We start from the raw sequence: 14,672 nt of genomic DNA on the forward strand, positions 1-14,672 counted from the left end.
TGGGTTAGGACAACTTTAAGCACAGAAAGTGAAGAAGTGTGTTATAGGGGTCACTTCCAAATTGGCTTATTAATGTCTTGCTTCTCAAATACTGATTAATGGAGGATTCAGAAGGTTGAGAGAGTGGTCTGAGTTATGTTACAAACACCTAGGAGCAGCACAGAGTCATGACACCTGGCTGAGAATCTTCCTTCCCTCCTTCCCATCATCTCCAGCCCCTGAAACCCTGGCCTCACAGAATAACAAAATAGTCTGGTTAAACTTTGAATAGACTAGACAATAAAAGCAACAAACGAAATAGGTTTGAAATCATGTGGAAGCTTACAAAGAGCTAAACTAAGCTTCATCAGTACATGTTAAAGAATGTTTAAATTGTTGCAAGAGGACATACAATGATAAGGAATAAAACTACCATGGTATATGAGCTAAGATTGTGCCACTGATACTAAAAAGAAAACAATTTCAGAATGATCTTATACCGTATTAAGAGGAGGAAGACATTTCTCTCCCTGGGTGCCCTTCCTCCTCAACCATTCAGACCCATCATCTTTCAAGACCAGCTCACAAAATCATGCTGGAGTTAATTTTACCTCCTCTGAACACTCAGAGCATTTGATATGTGCTCTTGATCTGTAGCTGTTGATATACTTGTCTCATTTCCTTAAGGATTGTAAGCACTTCGAGGACAAGGTCCATGACTAATTCGCTTTTGTGTCCTTCAATATCACACCTAATAGACACTCAGTAAATCTTCAATGAATGAACTGGAACATAATTCTCCCACTATGCTAGAAATCGGAGTCTATGCAGGACCATAGTCTCAGAGACATGCAGAATAATTGGAACAGATCCAGAATAGAACAATGAAACAACTAAAAAAGTAGGAGAAACAGAATTTATATTTGGAAACAAAAAAAGGTTAAAGGAATTCTGCCTAGAAAGTGGTTTTCGGGGAAGTGATAGCAGAGGAATTTTAAAATATAACAAGGAGATAATATTCAAAGAAGTCCTGAAGTTCTCTTACAGGAGCAAAACAAAATCTTACTCAGATTTCAGTAGGGCAATATGAGTGAGGCCTATCAGAGTATCGATATTAGGGTGGTGTGATGAATGGTACCCGTATAAATGCCCTGCCTTCTTCCATCCCTATGTGTATGTTAAGTACACAGTAACAATGTTGCCCATGGTACATTGTTTTTGCAAAATTACTTGTGAAACAATTGCAAGCTTTTGAATTTTAAGATTTTTTTTTCGAAGATGTTAAAACCTGTTTTAAAAGAGAAGGGGATTTACTCCAGGAAGAATGGGAGACTCAAGCATGAGATTTGGCTAGCAAAATGGGACCAACCCAGAGAGAAAGAGAGAGAGAGAGAGAGGCAGAGAGAGAGAGACGGCCTTTGATGTCCTGACGATCAAGGACCGTGGCTTAAGGACCAGACTCTTAAATCACGTGGCATTTACTGCCCAGATAAAAAATACTTTTCTGGATCAGTGTCTGTAGTTCAAAATGGCTAGGTTCCAAAATCAGTCTTAACTTTCCAAGGGTAACATTTGGAAGGCTTCCTGCATGAACGGAGTGGAGCCAGTTTCTAGAAGGGGCAGCTTAATGACTTTCTACTCCCCCAACCCCCAAATCATTAAACAGTGTTCCTTTCCCAGAGCCCAAGTTCACGCTGAGGGCAAAGGGAATTAAACCAAGAAGCTGAACCTGCAGCTAAGATTAGAGAGTTGCCAAGGGCCTAATTTTAGGTCCTCGCTGCCCCAGCTGACGTCCTGCACTGCTGGCTCAGCCATGAGGACCACAAGTGTGGCGTAAGCCGGTGCCTGAGTGGGAAGAACCGCTCCCTGGCCATCTGCAAAAGCAATTAGCTTGCTGTTGGGCATGTTTTGAGAGGCACTACCAATAATTTCTCCTTCAACAAGTGTTTCTTCAGGTGTTCACGAGTCAATAAGGGAAAATGTCAGAACTTGGCAGAAGTTCCCACATGCTTGCCATTCTAATATTCACACTTTTCCACTTAAGAGTGCTCTCCAAAAGGGAAGTAATCCTGGAATTCCTGGTTTTCATGGCAAATAACCCCTTGATAAATTGCCTCTGGCTCTAGGCTGACTGCCACGACCTAGGGAAAATGTTGTTCAGGACTTCTCAGCTTCATGAAAATAGACACAGATGGACGGGAGCAATCTTGCATTTTGTGGGGAATTTCTATACCACTCTTCCCCTGGGATTTAGTCTGTCCTTCCACTCTCCACACATTTCCCAGTCACAGGTTTTATGCTTCAGTTGTCTTCTTCAGAGGGCAGACAATAAGAGCTGGCATCTTCCAGATCAAAGGGGAAACAGAATATATTTTAAAGTGACAACTCTGTTATCCTGCAACCAGAATAAAACCAGAATAATAAAATGATATAAATATAAGCCTCTAAATGATTCCATACTGAAATGCCACCAGAGAGCAAAATTTCTTGCATAATTATGGTAGAGAAACTCTCCTTACATATCACTCACAGGAGCGTGTCTTATTTTTGCACAATTCTCATGTCTGGGGCGGCCCTCCTCCGGGATGGAGATTCTATGTCCCTGCGGGTTGGGAACTGTGATTACCCGCTGGTGCTCTCAGTCTGCAAAGGAGACTTTTAATAAATGCTCATTGCCAGGGGCAATGAGAGACCAGGCTGGCACTGCCAGGCCGAGGGAATGCAGCCCTTAGTAGTAATGTGCCCTTGGTGAGGGCCACTGTCATGAAGGTGCACAAAACGGCCCCAGATGCTTCTCTCTCTTCCTCTGTTTTTCTTCCCTGGTAGAATTCCTTTTCCTGTCTACTCTTCCTTGTCTTAACTGCCAGTCTGCTTCTATAAGTCTTTCTACAGCCCGGCCCCTAGCCCCCACATGCACGAGTGTGCACATGCGTGCGCGAGCACACACACATATACAGGCGCACACACACCCAATCCCCCCCTTCCCTGTCTCTTGGCGCCGGCCCTTTCATCTTCTCCCTTGGGGATTCGAGATGTCGCTGCAGGAAGTGCTTGTCCGCCGAGGCAGCAGCAGCAGAGCCCTGTGGCTTTGACAAACCTCATTTAATTGGGAGGAAGCCAGGAGAATTTGAAAGAACTGAAACATCCACGAAACTCCTTTTATCAGGCATAATTTAAACTCTGCATGGAAAAACCCCTATATGTATAAAGAAAAGTCAACTTCCCTCCTGCTGTGAGCACTCCTCGTCTCCCCCCAGTGCAGGCAGGCTCCTGCAAGATTCCATCTTTTCATTTTTCTAAAAGTGTCAAAGTAGATTTGGGCTCTGTGACTGGGTGAACAGAGAAGGAATACAGATCGTTCTCTCTGACACCCGCGCACACACAGACACACACACCCCCCAGACATACATGCACCAGAGCCCCTCTGTTGGTGGCTTTGCTTCGGATCAGGTCAGAAGAATCAAAACCCAAGTTTCTAAGAACACATTGGTGTGGACAGTTGATTGTTTCTTTCTAATTACCCTTTGTCAGGCAAGATCTGGTGCCTAGAAAACTTCGAAGATCCACAGCGATTCTCAGTATGTAGCATAACAGACCCTGGAGGAGGAGGGCCTATGGGGAAGTTTAAGTGAAGAGAAGGGAGTGTGTGTGTGTGTGTGTGTGTGTGTGTGTGTGTGTGTGAGTGCGTGCGTGCATACTCGCACACTCAAGTGTGTGCACTTGCATGAGGTGGGAGAGTTCGAAGTCCCAGGCCTGAGAGGAGAAGGCTAAGAAGGAAGGGTGCGGGCGTTGGCCGGGGAGGAGGGGACTGGGCTGGCAAAGCGGGTGGTGCGGCTGGAATGGGGCAGAGGTACAAGGGAGTGAGAATTGTAGGGTGCCCACAACCTCTTTTGTCCCACCCACGTGCCAAAGTGTGTCCCTCCCCCCTTCCAAAGTCCACTTCAGAGTCACCTCGAGTCCAATCCATCTCACTCGAAGTATTCTAGCTCTTCCACGTGGTCTCTGCACATCTGCAGTTGATTACACACAGATTTTTGCTGCTTGGATGTGATTTGTGCTGATACGTGCACGAGGGCGCCCTGTTTCCTCTTCTTCACCCTCTTTTCCTCCCACTCCATAAGATCCTTGAGGCCAAGGACAAGCCTCTTGTTTTCCTCAACTTTTTATAGCACTTAGTAAGTTCTTGACACTTAACGGCAAGTTAATAAATACTAATGACTGACTCTTCCTACAGGGTTAAGTAAGACGTTAACCCCAGTTGTATGACTATGGTTATTTTTGGAGATTCTAAATGACTCACTTTAACAATAAAATACCTCAACAAGTCTCAAACGAAGAGCTTTGTCCTGCTGCAGGACAGTGTCCTAGATCGAGTGAAGCTGCGTCTGCAAACCCTGCCAGGTGGGCCAGACTGTGTCTACGCCTCCTGGGCAGTAGCTCCTGGCCCTGGCCCTGTCCTCACCGTACTGTGTCCCAGCCCCATTATCCCACCCACTCCCAGTGCCCTCTTCCCAGGCCGAGCCCCTAGGCCCTCCTCCTTAGCTTTCTTTTCTCTGGCTTAGGACTTCTAAAAACTATTTTCAGTTGAATGGTGGATGTTTTCACAGAAGCTCCACCTAAGGACAGTCCTCCCATGACCACACTGCCCACATCCTCCCGTAGTCCCTCCTGGCCATGTTCTGGAAACACAAGGAGAGCTTCGACCGCATGATCCCTCTGCACATTTCAGATTTGGAGGATGACTTCAGGCCCAGGCAGCAAAGGCTGATTTCAGGGTAACTTGCGTTTCCAGTGGTGGCCAGCTTGGGGGATGCTGCCCTCCCCCAGTGCCCCACCTTGGCGGCGCTTCCTTCTGCAGCATCATATTACCAATCAAGGAGGGCCCAGCTCTCCTCTCATAACATATCCGTGTCACCGATCATCTTACTCCCCACAGAAAGAGAGAAGGGCCTTGTTAGAAACATTGGTTTTGCCTCTCCTAGCAGATGGTAGCTAAAGCAAACAACCCAGAGGCAGCTTTCACATCGTCCCATTTCTAAGTGTAAGTGTGTATATGTGAAATGATCAGATCATTACAAGGAGGTCCTTGTCACCTCTTCCCACCAGTGCTTTAGAGTTTGATAGAATCTCATGCAAAACTCAGGCAAGAGTAGGTCCCATCTTGCTTCTCCCAGGCAAAGCGATTTCTAATTTCACTCTTGGGTGCAAACGCTATGATTCTCCAGTGTTGAAAGAAGACACTTATGACACTAAGACTTAGCGCACACACACACACACACACACACACACACACACACACACACTCACCGTCAGGAAGCTGGTGCAGCTGCAACGGCAGGGCGCTGAAATAATCGTGCACAAGTGCCTCCTGGGCAGAGACACGGTCTCGGGGAAAGCCTCTCAGCATTTGCGAGGCCAGGTCTTCAGCTTCAGGAACTCTGCCCAGCCTGGAAAAGTGGGAGACAAAAATCGTGTTTCTCCAGCAGCCTCCCTTCTAAAAAGTAAAGGAGAAAAGCAAGAAGTAAAGCAAAGGAGATGGCTAGACTTCGAAGAATGTTTTCAGTAGAATTTTCCTGGGAATTACTAAAGTTGATGGCAAGTGGGAAAATAACCCCCATATAAAAACGCTCACCCCTGCTGTTACTTAAGATGAAGGAGAAAACTCTCGGCATCCTACCACTCAGCTCCCCGGCCCTCCACTGTGTCTCTGAGCATCATGTACACATAAAAGGCACGGAAGTACAATTATAGAAGCAGAAATATATCATTAAGGATTCTTCTTGGAGGGACACAGCAGCCCCAACCAAGCAGAAAAGCCTGACTGAAAATATGTTCCAGGCTCTGGACTCCAGGGGTGGCAAGCACAGAATCCTGGGCAGGGAGAGGGAGAGAGGTGATTCTGGAGGGTGAAGTTAGGCAGAAAATACACTATTTACAGCATTTCTGAAGCTCAGCCCCCAGGATTATTAGTTAAGAAGCTCTCTTGGTTCCCCTGAAGTGGAGCAGAGGAAGAAAGATAATTAAGTATCCAAATCATAGTAAGGACAAGTCCTTGAGCTGACCTCATATTGAATTATATATTTGGAGATGAGAAAATCCATGTATTGAGCAACTACTATGTGCTAGTAGGTGGTTGGCTCTGGGAGATACAGGGCAAGACTCTGTCTTCTGGCAGCTTAGTCTAGTAGAGGAGTCAGTCACTCAACAACTTATCACGCAAGTGTGTAAGTACAACTGTGAAGAGACGGCCCCTGCTGGGGTCTGACATTTGTGTCCCCCCAACATTCCTATGTTGAAACCTAATCACCAAAGTGATGGTATTAGGAGGCAGGGCCTTTGGGAAGCAATTAGGTTGCGAGGGTGGAGCCCACATGAATGGGATTAGTGCCTTCAAAAAAGAGGCTTGAGGGGGCTCTTTTGCCCTTTCTGCCCTGTGAGGACACAGTTAAAAAGGCACCATCTGTGAATCAGGGAGCTCTCACCGGACACCCAATCTGCTGGCACCTTGATCTTGGACTTCCTAGGCTCCAGAACTGTGAGAAATAAATTTCCATTGGATTATAAATTACCCAGTCTAAGGTCTTTTATTATAGCAGACTGAACTAAGCTAGCCCTGATGGCTGACCTGGAATGGCAGCAGGAGGTGGTCAGGGAAGGCTTTCTTGAGGAAGTGGCCTGTGAGCTCAGAGCTGAAGACTTGGGGGCAGGCAAGGGGCAGGCATTGCCAACAGAGAGACCCTGGGCTGGAAGGGAGAAGAGTAAATGTTAAAGAAGGGAATCAAGGCTAGTTGTCTGGCTCAGGACAAAGAAAGGGAGAGGGGCCTAATAGGAAGCTGGGGAAGGTGGTTTGTTGGTCTCCATGTTTCCTATTTACTGACAATGTTTAAAGGCCTTTGCCAACCTAGTGCCAATCATTTAAGTGCACCCATCTCTACAACCCACAGATACGTTGACAAGTGGAAAACCACAAAAGGGAAAGCTATACAGATCCCAGAAGGCAATTAACCACAGGACTGAGGTCTGACTTTCAGAATTAAGTTGTATGGCCATGAAATACCTTAGCGAATCCCCAATTAAGCAAAAATAGATGGGCTTACTTAATGTCAAGTACACATACTGCCTTAAAGCAAGAAAGAGCAAGATATTCTTTCCCTTCCAGGTGCCATGATGCAGGGATGCTGGAAGTTCTGGCCCAGAATAGTAATTTGCCTAATTTTTGCATAACATTTGCATAAGAAACTTTCAGGTATCTGATTCCCATGACATAAAACGGTTTCTGCAAACAGACAACTACCCTAAAACTCAGGAATAATTGCTTCACAGACAAGATAGAAAGGAAATTTGCAAATCCCCAGTCCTTGCAAATTTCCAGGCCAGTTAGGAGAGAAAGGAATCTGGCGGGGAGAGCTGCTCATTACCTGTGGCCTGAAGAAGGACAGGCAGGTAAATTCTCCATCCAGGGTATCCTGTCCAGGCAGAGGTTTTTAGAGCCCATGAAATAGAGGTTTGGGGGTACAAATCATTATTAGTGAGCCTGGTATCAGTCTGGAAGGAGATTCAGGGAAAATCTCATGAAACCATTTTCAGCTGGTCCACCCACACTATTGGGCGGTGGGGTGGGTTGTGTGCCAAAATTGGGCCCTGAATCTACTTTCTGCAGCCTTCAGGCTTTCTGGTTAAGCACGAATTCCGGCGTGTGCAGAGGGCAGTGGGTAGGTGGTGGTGGTGGTGTGGAGCAGGGCACCGCCCCACCCCAATCGGCGACTTGTTCTCTCAGCACACCGCCCGCCTCATCTGCCCGTAACAGTGGTGGCTCCAGAACTGCCCCGCAGTGGGGGCTCAGGGGCTGCAATCTGATTTGACAGAGAAGGCCAGGGACCTGTTTCACACCTGTGTTAGCACGACAGGCATACTGTTTTTATTTAGACTATGTTCATGTAGAGTGTCTGGGGAAGCCAGGAAAGGCTGATGGAGCTTTGGGGGGCCTTAGGGGAGCCCCTTTTCTTATAAAAACAGGCCATTTTTTCTTTTTAACCAGACAAATGAAAGAAAGAAGAGTAGGTATTTATCAGTGATATAAAGATTTCTTTTTTAGGACTTTCCACTTCAACTAACAGAGCCTCCCCTCATCCTTCCCAGATGGTTGCATCAGGGCTTCTAGTAGTTTCCGGATTTGCTCCAATCTCACAGGCTCTGAACTATGACTGTCACACACCACTTTTCCTTCTCCTCAGCTGTCAGAGGTGGTGACCAAGACCAAATAGACAGATGAACTCTCCTCAACCCGTGAGCCACGTTTGGTGTCGCCTGTACAAGCCACCTCCACACCTCCTGGACATAAGCCTTCCCTGGCAGCCCTGGTAGTGGGACCACTGGATCTGGGCCTTTGGCAAGCGCCCCAGTGATCACCGCCTTGCTACTGCACATCACACTCTTATTTGGGAGCTGAGAAGAGTTTGAGGAATACAAATGTTGCTTCTTTGGGTATGAATGTTGATTTACTGGCACCTTCCATGTTTACATCATTCTGCTTCATCCTGCTACCTGCAGCCTTGCTTGCTACCCGTTGCCTTTATTGTCACATTTCTACACTTTGCCACTGCCTCTAACGCCTACTGGAATGATTCTCCACCGGTTTCACCCTCTACTTTAGAAATGAAAGTTGGTATGAAAAATGAACATCACAAGTGCTAATTTGCCTACCAGCACCTTTCCACCCAGACTAAATGTTAATGGATATTGTTAGGCTTGTGATGTTAACCACTGAACACACCAGGAGTATCTTGCAGAGTTAGGGGAACCCACCTACCCAATTGATGAGAGTCTGTTATTAAAGACAAAGAATCCTGTGATAAACCACTCCTTCTAGTAACATTTCAAGAAGTGAGAAGTGTTCCATTGTCAAAATAATACATACTTACTCTAGAACACCTAGAAAATGCAGAGAAGGAAAATTAAAACTCTTTCATCACTCTGAGATAATCTCCTTTACTCAAAGATAATCCCCATTGCTTTAGTGTTCATTTTTTTTCCTTCAGTCCTTTATTTTTACACAGATACACTTTTTGTTTAACAAGAAAAAAATGGGATCATATCATACAACTACATAGTAGTTATAACATACTTTTATACTTCTGTATCTTGATCATCTTCCCATGACTTTGAATAGCCTTCTAGGACATAATTTTACTGGCTACATAGCATCCCATTATGTGGGCATACTATAATTTATATAGCCAGACTCTTATCCGAGTTGTTTCCATTTTTGTTGGGATGGGGTAGTACTACCAAAATCATGCTATAACAAATATCCTCACAGAGAAATTTTCATGTACTTGTGCAATTATATCCTTAGGATAAATTCTTAAAATTAAAATTCCTAGGTGGAAGGATATACAACATGTTAAAGTATTAATATTTGACTTATACTGCCAGCTAGAAGAGCTGCACCAATTCCCCTTTCCACCAGCAGCCTGGGAGAATGCTCACCCCTATGTGCAAGGATAATAAATTCATTCCAGTCAACCTAAATTAGCATAGCACCCATTGCTTATAAAAGTCATAAAAAGAATTAAAATTGTGTATAGATCCTAAAAGATGGTCTGGGTGCCAGGACATCTAGCTTTAATTTTAAAAGTTCAGAATAGAAACACAAACAATAATAAAAAATCAAAATCAAGCTTTGTGATTATGTAAAACACCATCTACTAACTCATCACTACACATACCTAAAATCTGGTTTTCTCAGAGGTCTGAGATGACAGTTTTGATTTGCTAGCACAGCCCCGCTCTGAGTATAAAAATCTGCCATACGCAGTACTGCCATTGACCTCCAAGGTGCAGGACAGGCTGGTCACCATGAGCCCAACGGGATTGATTTTTTTCCCCCAGATCCACAGGAAGAGGAAAGGGGCAGGAATAGAATTGGTACTTTTTTAATGTTCTCAGTTTAGGACATGGTAAAGCAGATATCCACAATAAGAAACACATCCAACACTCAGAAGAAACATCAGAGAAACTGTCCTACAATTTGCCAATCAATCTAAAAAGTGAGTGTGTACTTACTAGGCCCACATTAATAAGGTGACTATCAAACCCGAGCAAGACCCTGAGATTCGTTTACAGGCCTGGGCACAGTTCCACTGCCCCTCTGTAAGAATCATATAGAAAAGCCAGTGACACCTCGGCTGCTCTTAACTCACCACACTTGTAACCTGATTCACCTGACAAATCCACAGAGACCTGTGTACCAAATGAACTCTCAGCTTACTTAGCTGGACTACCTTGGCCAAGATCCTTACTTCTCTGAGCCTCAGTTCCCTCCTCTTTGACCTGGGAATGACATTTGTAAGGATTAAACGTAACAACATGTGCAGCACCTTGCTCGGCACATAGTCCATATCCCAGCTACCATTAGCCATTTTGCAGAGCCCTCTGCAGAGCCAAGAATTTTCTCATGTGATAATCTAGGCCAGCGCTGTCCAACAGAACTTTCCATGATGGTAGAGAGATTCTATTTTTGTTCTGTCCAATATGGTAGCCACTACTTTCATGTGGCTATTGAATCCTTAGAATGCAGCTAGTGCTACTGAACAAATGAATTTTAAATTTAATTTAAATGAATTTAAAATTAAATAGCCACATGTGGCTAGTGGCTACTACGTTAGCACAGCTCTAGATATTACTCCCTGTTTTGAGGATCTGAGCAGAGAGAAGCCAGAAGTCTGTGCAAAGGTGAATACATGGTGCTGGGGGCCAGGGAAGGGGCAGAGATGGTGGTCAGAAAAGCTAGACGGATATTCAGAGGGTTCAAGCCATGCTCAGCCCTTGAAGGAAGGGCTGGTGGGTGATGGACGGAGGCTAGTGACACTATCTTCTGCCATGTGGCAGTGGCGACAGCAGCAGCTGTGGTGAGTATTAAGGTGGTTTGCAGGTTTGGAGTTAACCATTTACTTTGGAAACCAATAGTGAAACGAAAGCCACAGGGAAGTGCTAAAATCCACATATCTCTAGCTAGGGGTTAGGGAGCCACACCATGCTGGCAAGAGAGAGTTTGCACATCTTGAATGAAATGATAAACAGCAGTTCCCCGGAACCTGTCTCCGAAATAATGGGGAGTTTTGGGTTGTATCGGTGCTTTTGAAAATAAGAGTGGAGTGTGCGGGCATCCTGGGAGACCTGTCCCTGCCCGAAAAGATCCTTTGCTAGTGCGTAGCTCCATGTTACCGACCTAGTTCACTCTTTGTACCCTGGTATTCACTCCACGTGGAGACTGCTTAAAGCATATGAGCAGTACGTGTGGAGGAATCAGGCGACATTTGGTTAAGTTAAACTACACCACATTTTCAGGAAGGAACAACGTTCAAATGTTCAGTTAGGATCTTGGCTAGTGAAACTCTTCCACATCTCCCCACCTGCACTAGTGTATTTTTCTTTGACATTTGAGCTCGTTCCCCCTGTCTCTGATGTTTTCCTCACTGCCCTTTTTGCCTCCTCACTGAAGCAAAAAGAACAGAGGCTCGGCTAATTACTCTCAGATCAAATAATACTGGTTATTGTAATTGGTCATTGTCCGAAAACACTGAGTTCTTCTGAGCCCCGAGGTTGCCTGGCACAGCTTAGTTAGCTAACTATTCCCGGAATGTCTCTATTATCTGTTTTACTTTGCAAAAGAAACTAGGGATTTGTTGAAAGCTGGTAATAAAAGTCTGCCCTGGTCTGAGCCGAGACTGCGTAGAGAGGGCCTGGGAAAGTATGACCTCCATGAATCAAGCTTCCCCCACCCCCCCAAATAGCCACTCAATGATGTTAGTTGGTTTCTCTGTGTCAGAGAATAATAAACCCACTAGGTTTTCTTGCAGGCCAACACTTGCTCGTTCTCAGGGCCCGGGGCATGGCTGAGGGACACGAAACAATTTTAATGACCAAACTCACTGAAAGTAAAATGGTTCATAGAGAAAAACTAACAGACTGGCAGGGGGCTGGCTCTCCAAGAGGCATCTTCCTGGGGCTTCGAGCCCCCAGATGGAGGTGCTCAGGGGCTGGTCTTCAGGGGACTGAGGTCCAGGGAACTGTCTCCTCAACCTGCTTAAAGATGAAGTCCCAGGCCAGTGCTCACCTGTTCCAGACAATCTGAAGGCTTTGAGGCTTAGGCAGCGGGAACCATTCTGGAAAGAACACAGACAAGCATTAAAAAACAAAAACAACCCTAAAATCTTGTTGCCAAAAATATGGTTAAAATTCTGAAAGCTCTTCTTGGCTTGGCGTAAAGGAGGTTCAGGTTATCGTGTAGGCTAATTAATGATTTTTAAAGCCTCTTTTCACTCTGAATTTCTATGATTTGGTGAAAGATTAGTATTATGGGTTTAATTGTGTGCCTCCCAAATTCATATGTGAAGTCCTAACCCCAAGTACCTCAGCATCTGACCTTACATGGAAATAGGGTTGTTGCAGATATAGTTAGTTAAGACGAAGTCATTAGGGTGGGCCCTAATTTAATTTGACTTGTATCCTCATAAAAACAGAAATTTTGGACAAAGAGATAGATACGCATCAGGGAAGATGACGTGAAGAGATACAAGAGAAGACGGCCACCTACTAGTGAGCTCTGGGACAAACTCTCCCTCGCAGCCCTTGGAAGGAACCAACCCTGCTAACGCTTCAATTTCAGACTTCCCAGCCTCCAGAACTGTGAGACAATAAATTCCTGCTGTTTAAGCCACCGAGTCTGTGGTACTTTGTTATAGCAGCCCCAGCAAACTAATACAGTCAAAATGTTCAGTAAGGTCAACAAATATTTATTTAACATATACTGTGTGCAGAGCGTGTGCCAGATGCTGGGGAAAACACAGAAGAAATCAAAAGAAACCTCCCTATGCTTGCAGAGCTTATAATTCATTTGGGAGAACAAAACATACACACATGAAATGTGACAGATGATGAGGCAAAGTCTCAAAGACTCAAAAATGGTAAAAAGTGAGGGGAGCTAATTTTATATGTCATTTGCAGTAAAAATGCAAGTGATTGTGGCTTGAATTGTCCAAAATAGGTGATAATAAAAATTTGTTATTTTCTTTGGAGTACTCCATAACATTTACATTTGCATACATGTGTTTCTATTATTCTTGACACTATTTAACCCAAACTAAAACCACCCTGAAAGGTGACAATTTCTCATTCATTCTAGAATTACTAATTGAATGCTGAATCTATGTATGGCCATAAGAGGAGTTTTGGGAGGTGCAAAATCCTTCTATTTCTCACTCCAAATTGAGAAAAGAATATTTCAACTCTCATTTAAAATTATATTTCTGCCTTATACTTTTTTTAAGGCCTGAACTGTAAGTATTTTGGTTTAAAAAAAAGTCTTCCTCCAACTCCTATATGAACAGAATAAGGAAGACTGTTTATCACAGCAAAGAATTTAATCATAGTTGGGCAAAAAATTATCTTGATAATACTGACATTTATGTTGGCATGTGCATAGAAAGACCTGGAAGACTACTCACTAGTGAGTGGCTTAACCTTTTTTACTTTTATGCCTATTTTCTCAAATTTTCTTTTAGTAAAAGAGTATATAGTATTATTGTATAATTTCAAAAGTAATTTCAATTAAAAATTTAATTTACAGTGCTAAGAGTTATAGAGTGAAAGAAGTGATCAAAGAAAGTGATTTCAGTGAGTTTTCAAGGTCAAATGCAATCAAATGGGACCCGTCTGCTGGTGTTTTATAGTCCCAGGTGGGCATTAGGGAAGCACTTGTACTAATATAGACAGGTTATTTACTTTCTGTTCAGTATGATTGTGCCGAAGTTCAAAATAACCAGCAAAAATAAGAATATCTGGCATTTGTTTAGTATGTTTATTTCCAAACCACTTTCTGCTGCCTATTTACAGTTCTTCGCTGGCCAAACAAAATTAAAGTATTTCCTCATTCAGTCATATCCCAATTTCCAATCAACATAATTAAATCTATTTCAATCCTCTCCCATTTTATGTTTTTCCCTTCTGAGAGCTCTATGTGTTGTGTTTTTTGGCCTTTAAAAATTTAATACTATTTCTGACTTTAGTGTTGTTCTTGTGGAACATGGGCTGGGAGTTAGCTGAATTAGGGTTTGAATACTGACTCAGCTGCTTCAGTTTTGCTGAGACCTTACTCAAGATCCTTTGACCAAAGGTGACTCTCAGTTTTCTTAACACAAGCTGGAATATTCACCTCACGAGGATGCTGAAGCAATCCAACGGAATAATGCACGTAAAGTGCCAGCTTGGACCACTGAACAGAATAATTCCTATTTGCTTTTCCTTCCTCTTTCTCTTCCTTTGAAAAGTAATGGTCAGTGTAAACAAGGCTTGGTTGGGCATTTGGATCTAGGACCCAGGTTTTGAATCCACATGATGCCACTTACCAGCTGTGACCTGAAGGTGTTGCTTAATCTCGCTGGGCCTCAGTTTTCTCATCTGTGGAAGAGGGATAATAATAGTTCCCACTGCATAGAGCTGTGAGAATTAGAATAGTAAGTATAATATAAGTGTTTTCTCACTCTTTGTTGCTCTCTTTTTTTTTCCTGTTTCTTTCCCTTATCTGATATAGCATGCTTCTCTCTCTCCTCTCAGGTATTTCTGCCTTACTGTTCTCCTTGGAAACCTTCTGTAACTGTTCTTTTCTCCTGACATTCTAACTTGCTCCAAGC

The 14,672-nt window shown here is 44.0% G+C and overlaps 1 protein-coding gene across 3 annotated transcripts in view; it reads right to left on the reverse strand.

Moving 5' to 3' along the window:
- The window catches only part of CDK15 (cyclin-dependent kinase 15), a 100,519-nt gene that overhangs the window by 7,957 nt on the left and 77,890 nt on the right, over positions 1-14,672 (reverse strand). For all 3 annotated transcript variants that reach the window (XM_012655237.1, XM_012655243.1, XM_012655251.1), the window contains exons 11-12: positions 12,098-12,146; positions 5,287-5,426 (exon numbers count right to left, since the gene is read on the reverse strand). In XM_012655237.1, coding sequence (XP_012510691.1) covers positions 5,287-5,426; positions 12,098-12,146 — 189 coding nt within the window. The remainder of the gene's footprint in view (positions 1-5,286; positions 5,427-12,097; positions 12,147-14,672) is intronic.

Source organism: Propithecus coquereli, unplaced genomic scaffold (genome assembly GCF_000956105.1).
Source record: "Propithecus coquereli isolate 6110/MARCELLA unplaced genomic scaffold, Pcoq_1.0 Scaffold113, whole genome shotgun sequence".
Classification (NCBI taxonomy): Eukaryota; Metazoa; Chordata; class Mammalia; order Primates; family Indriidae; genus Propithecus; species Propithecus coquereli.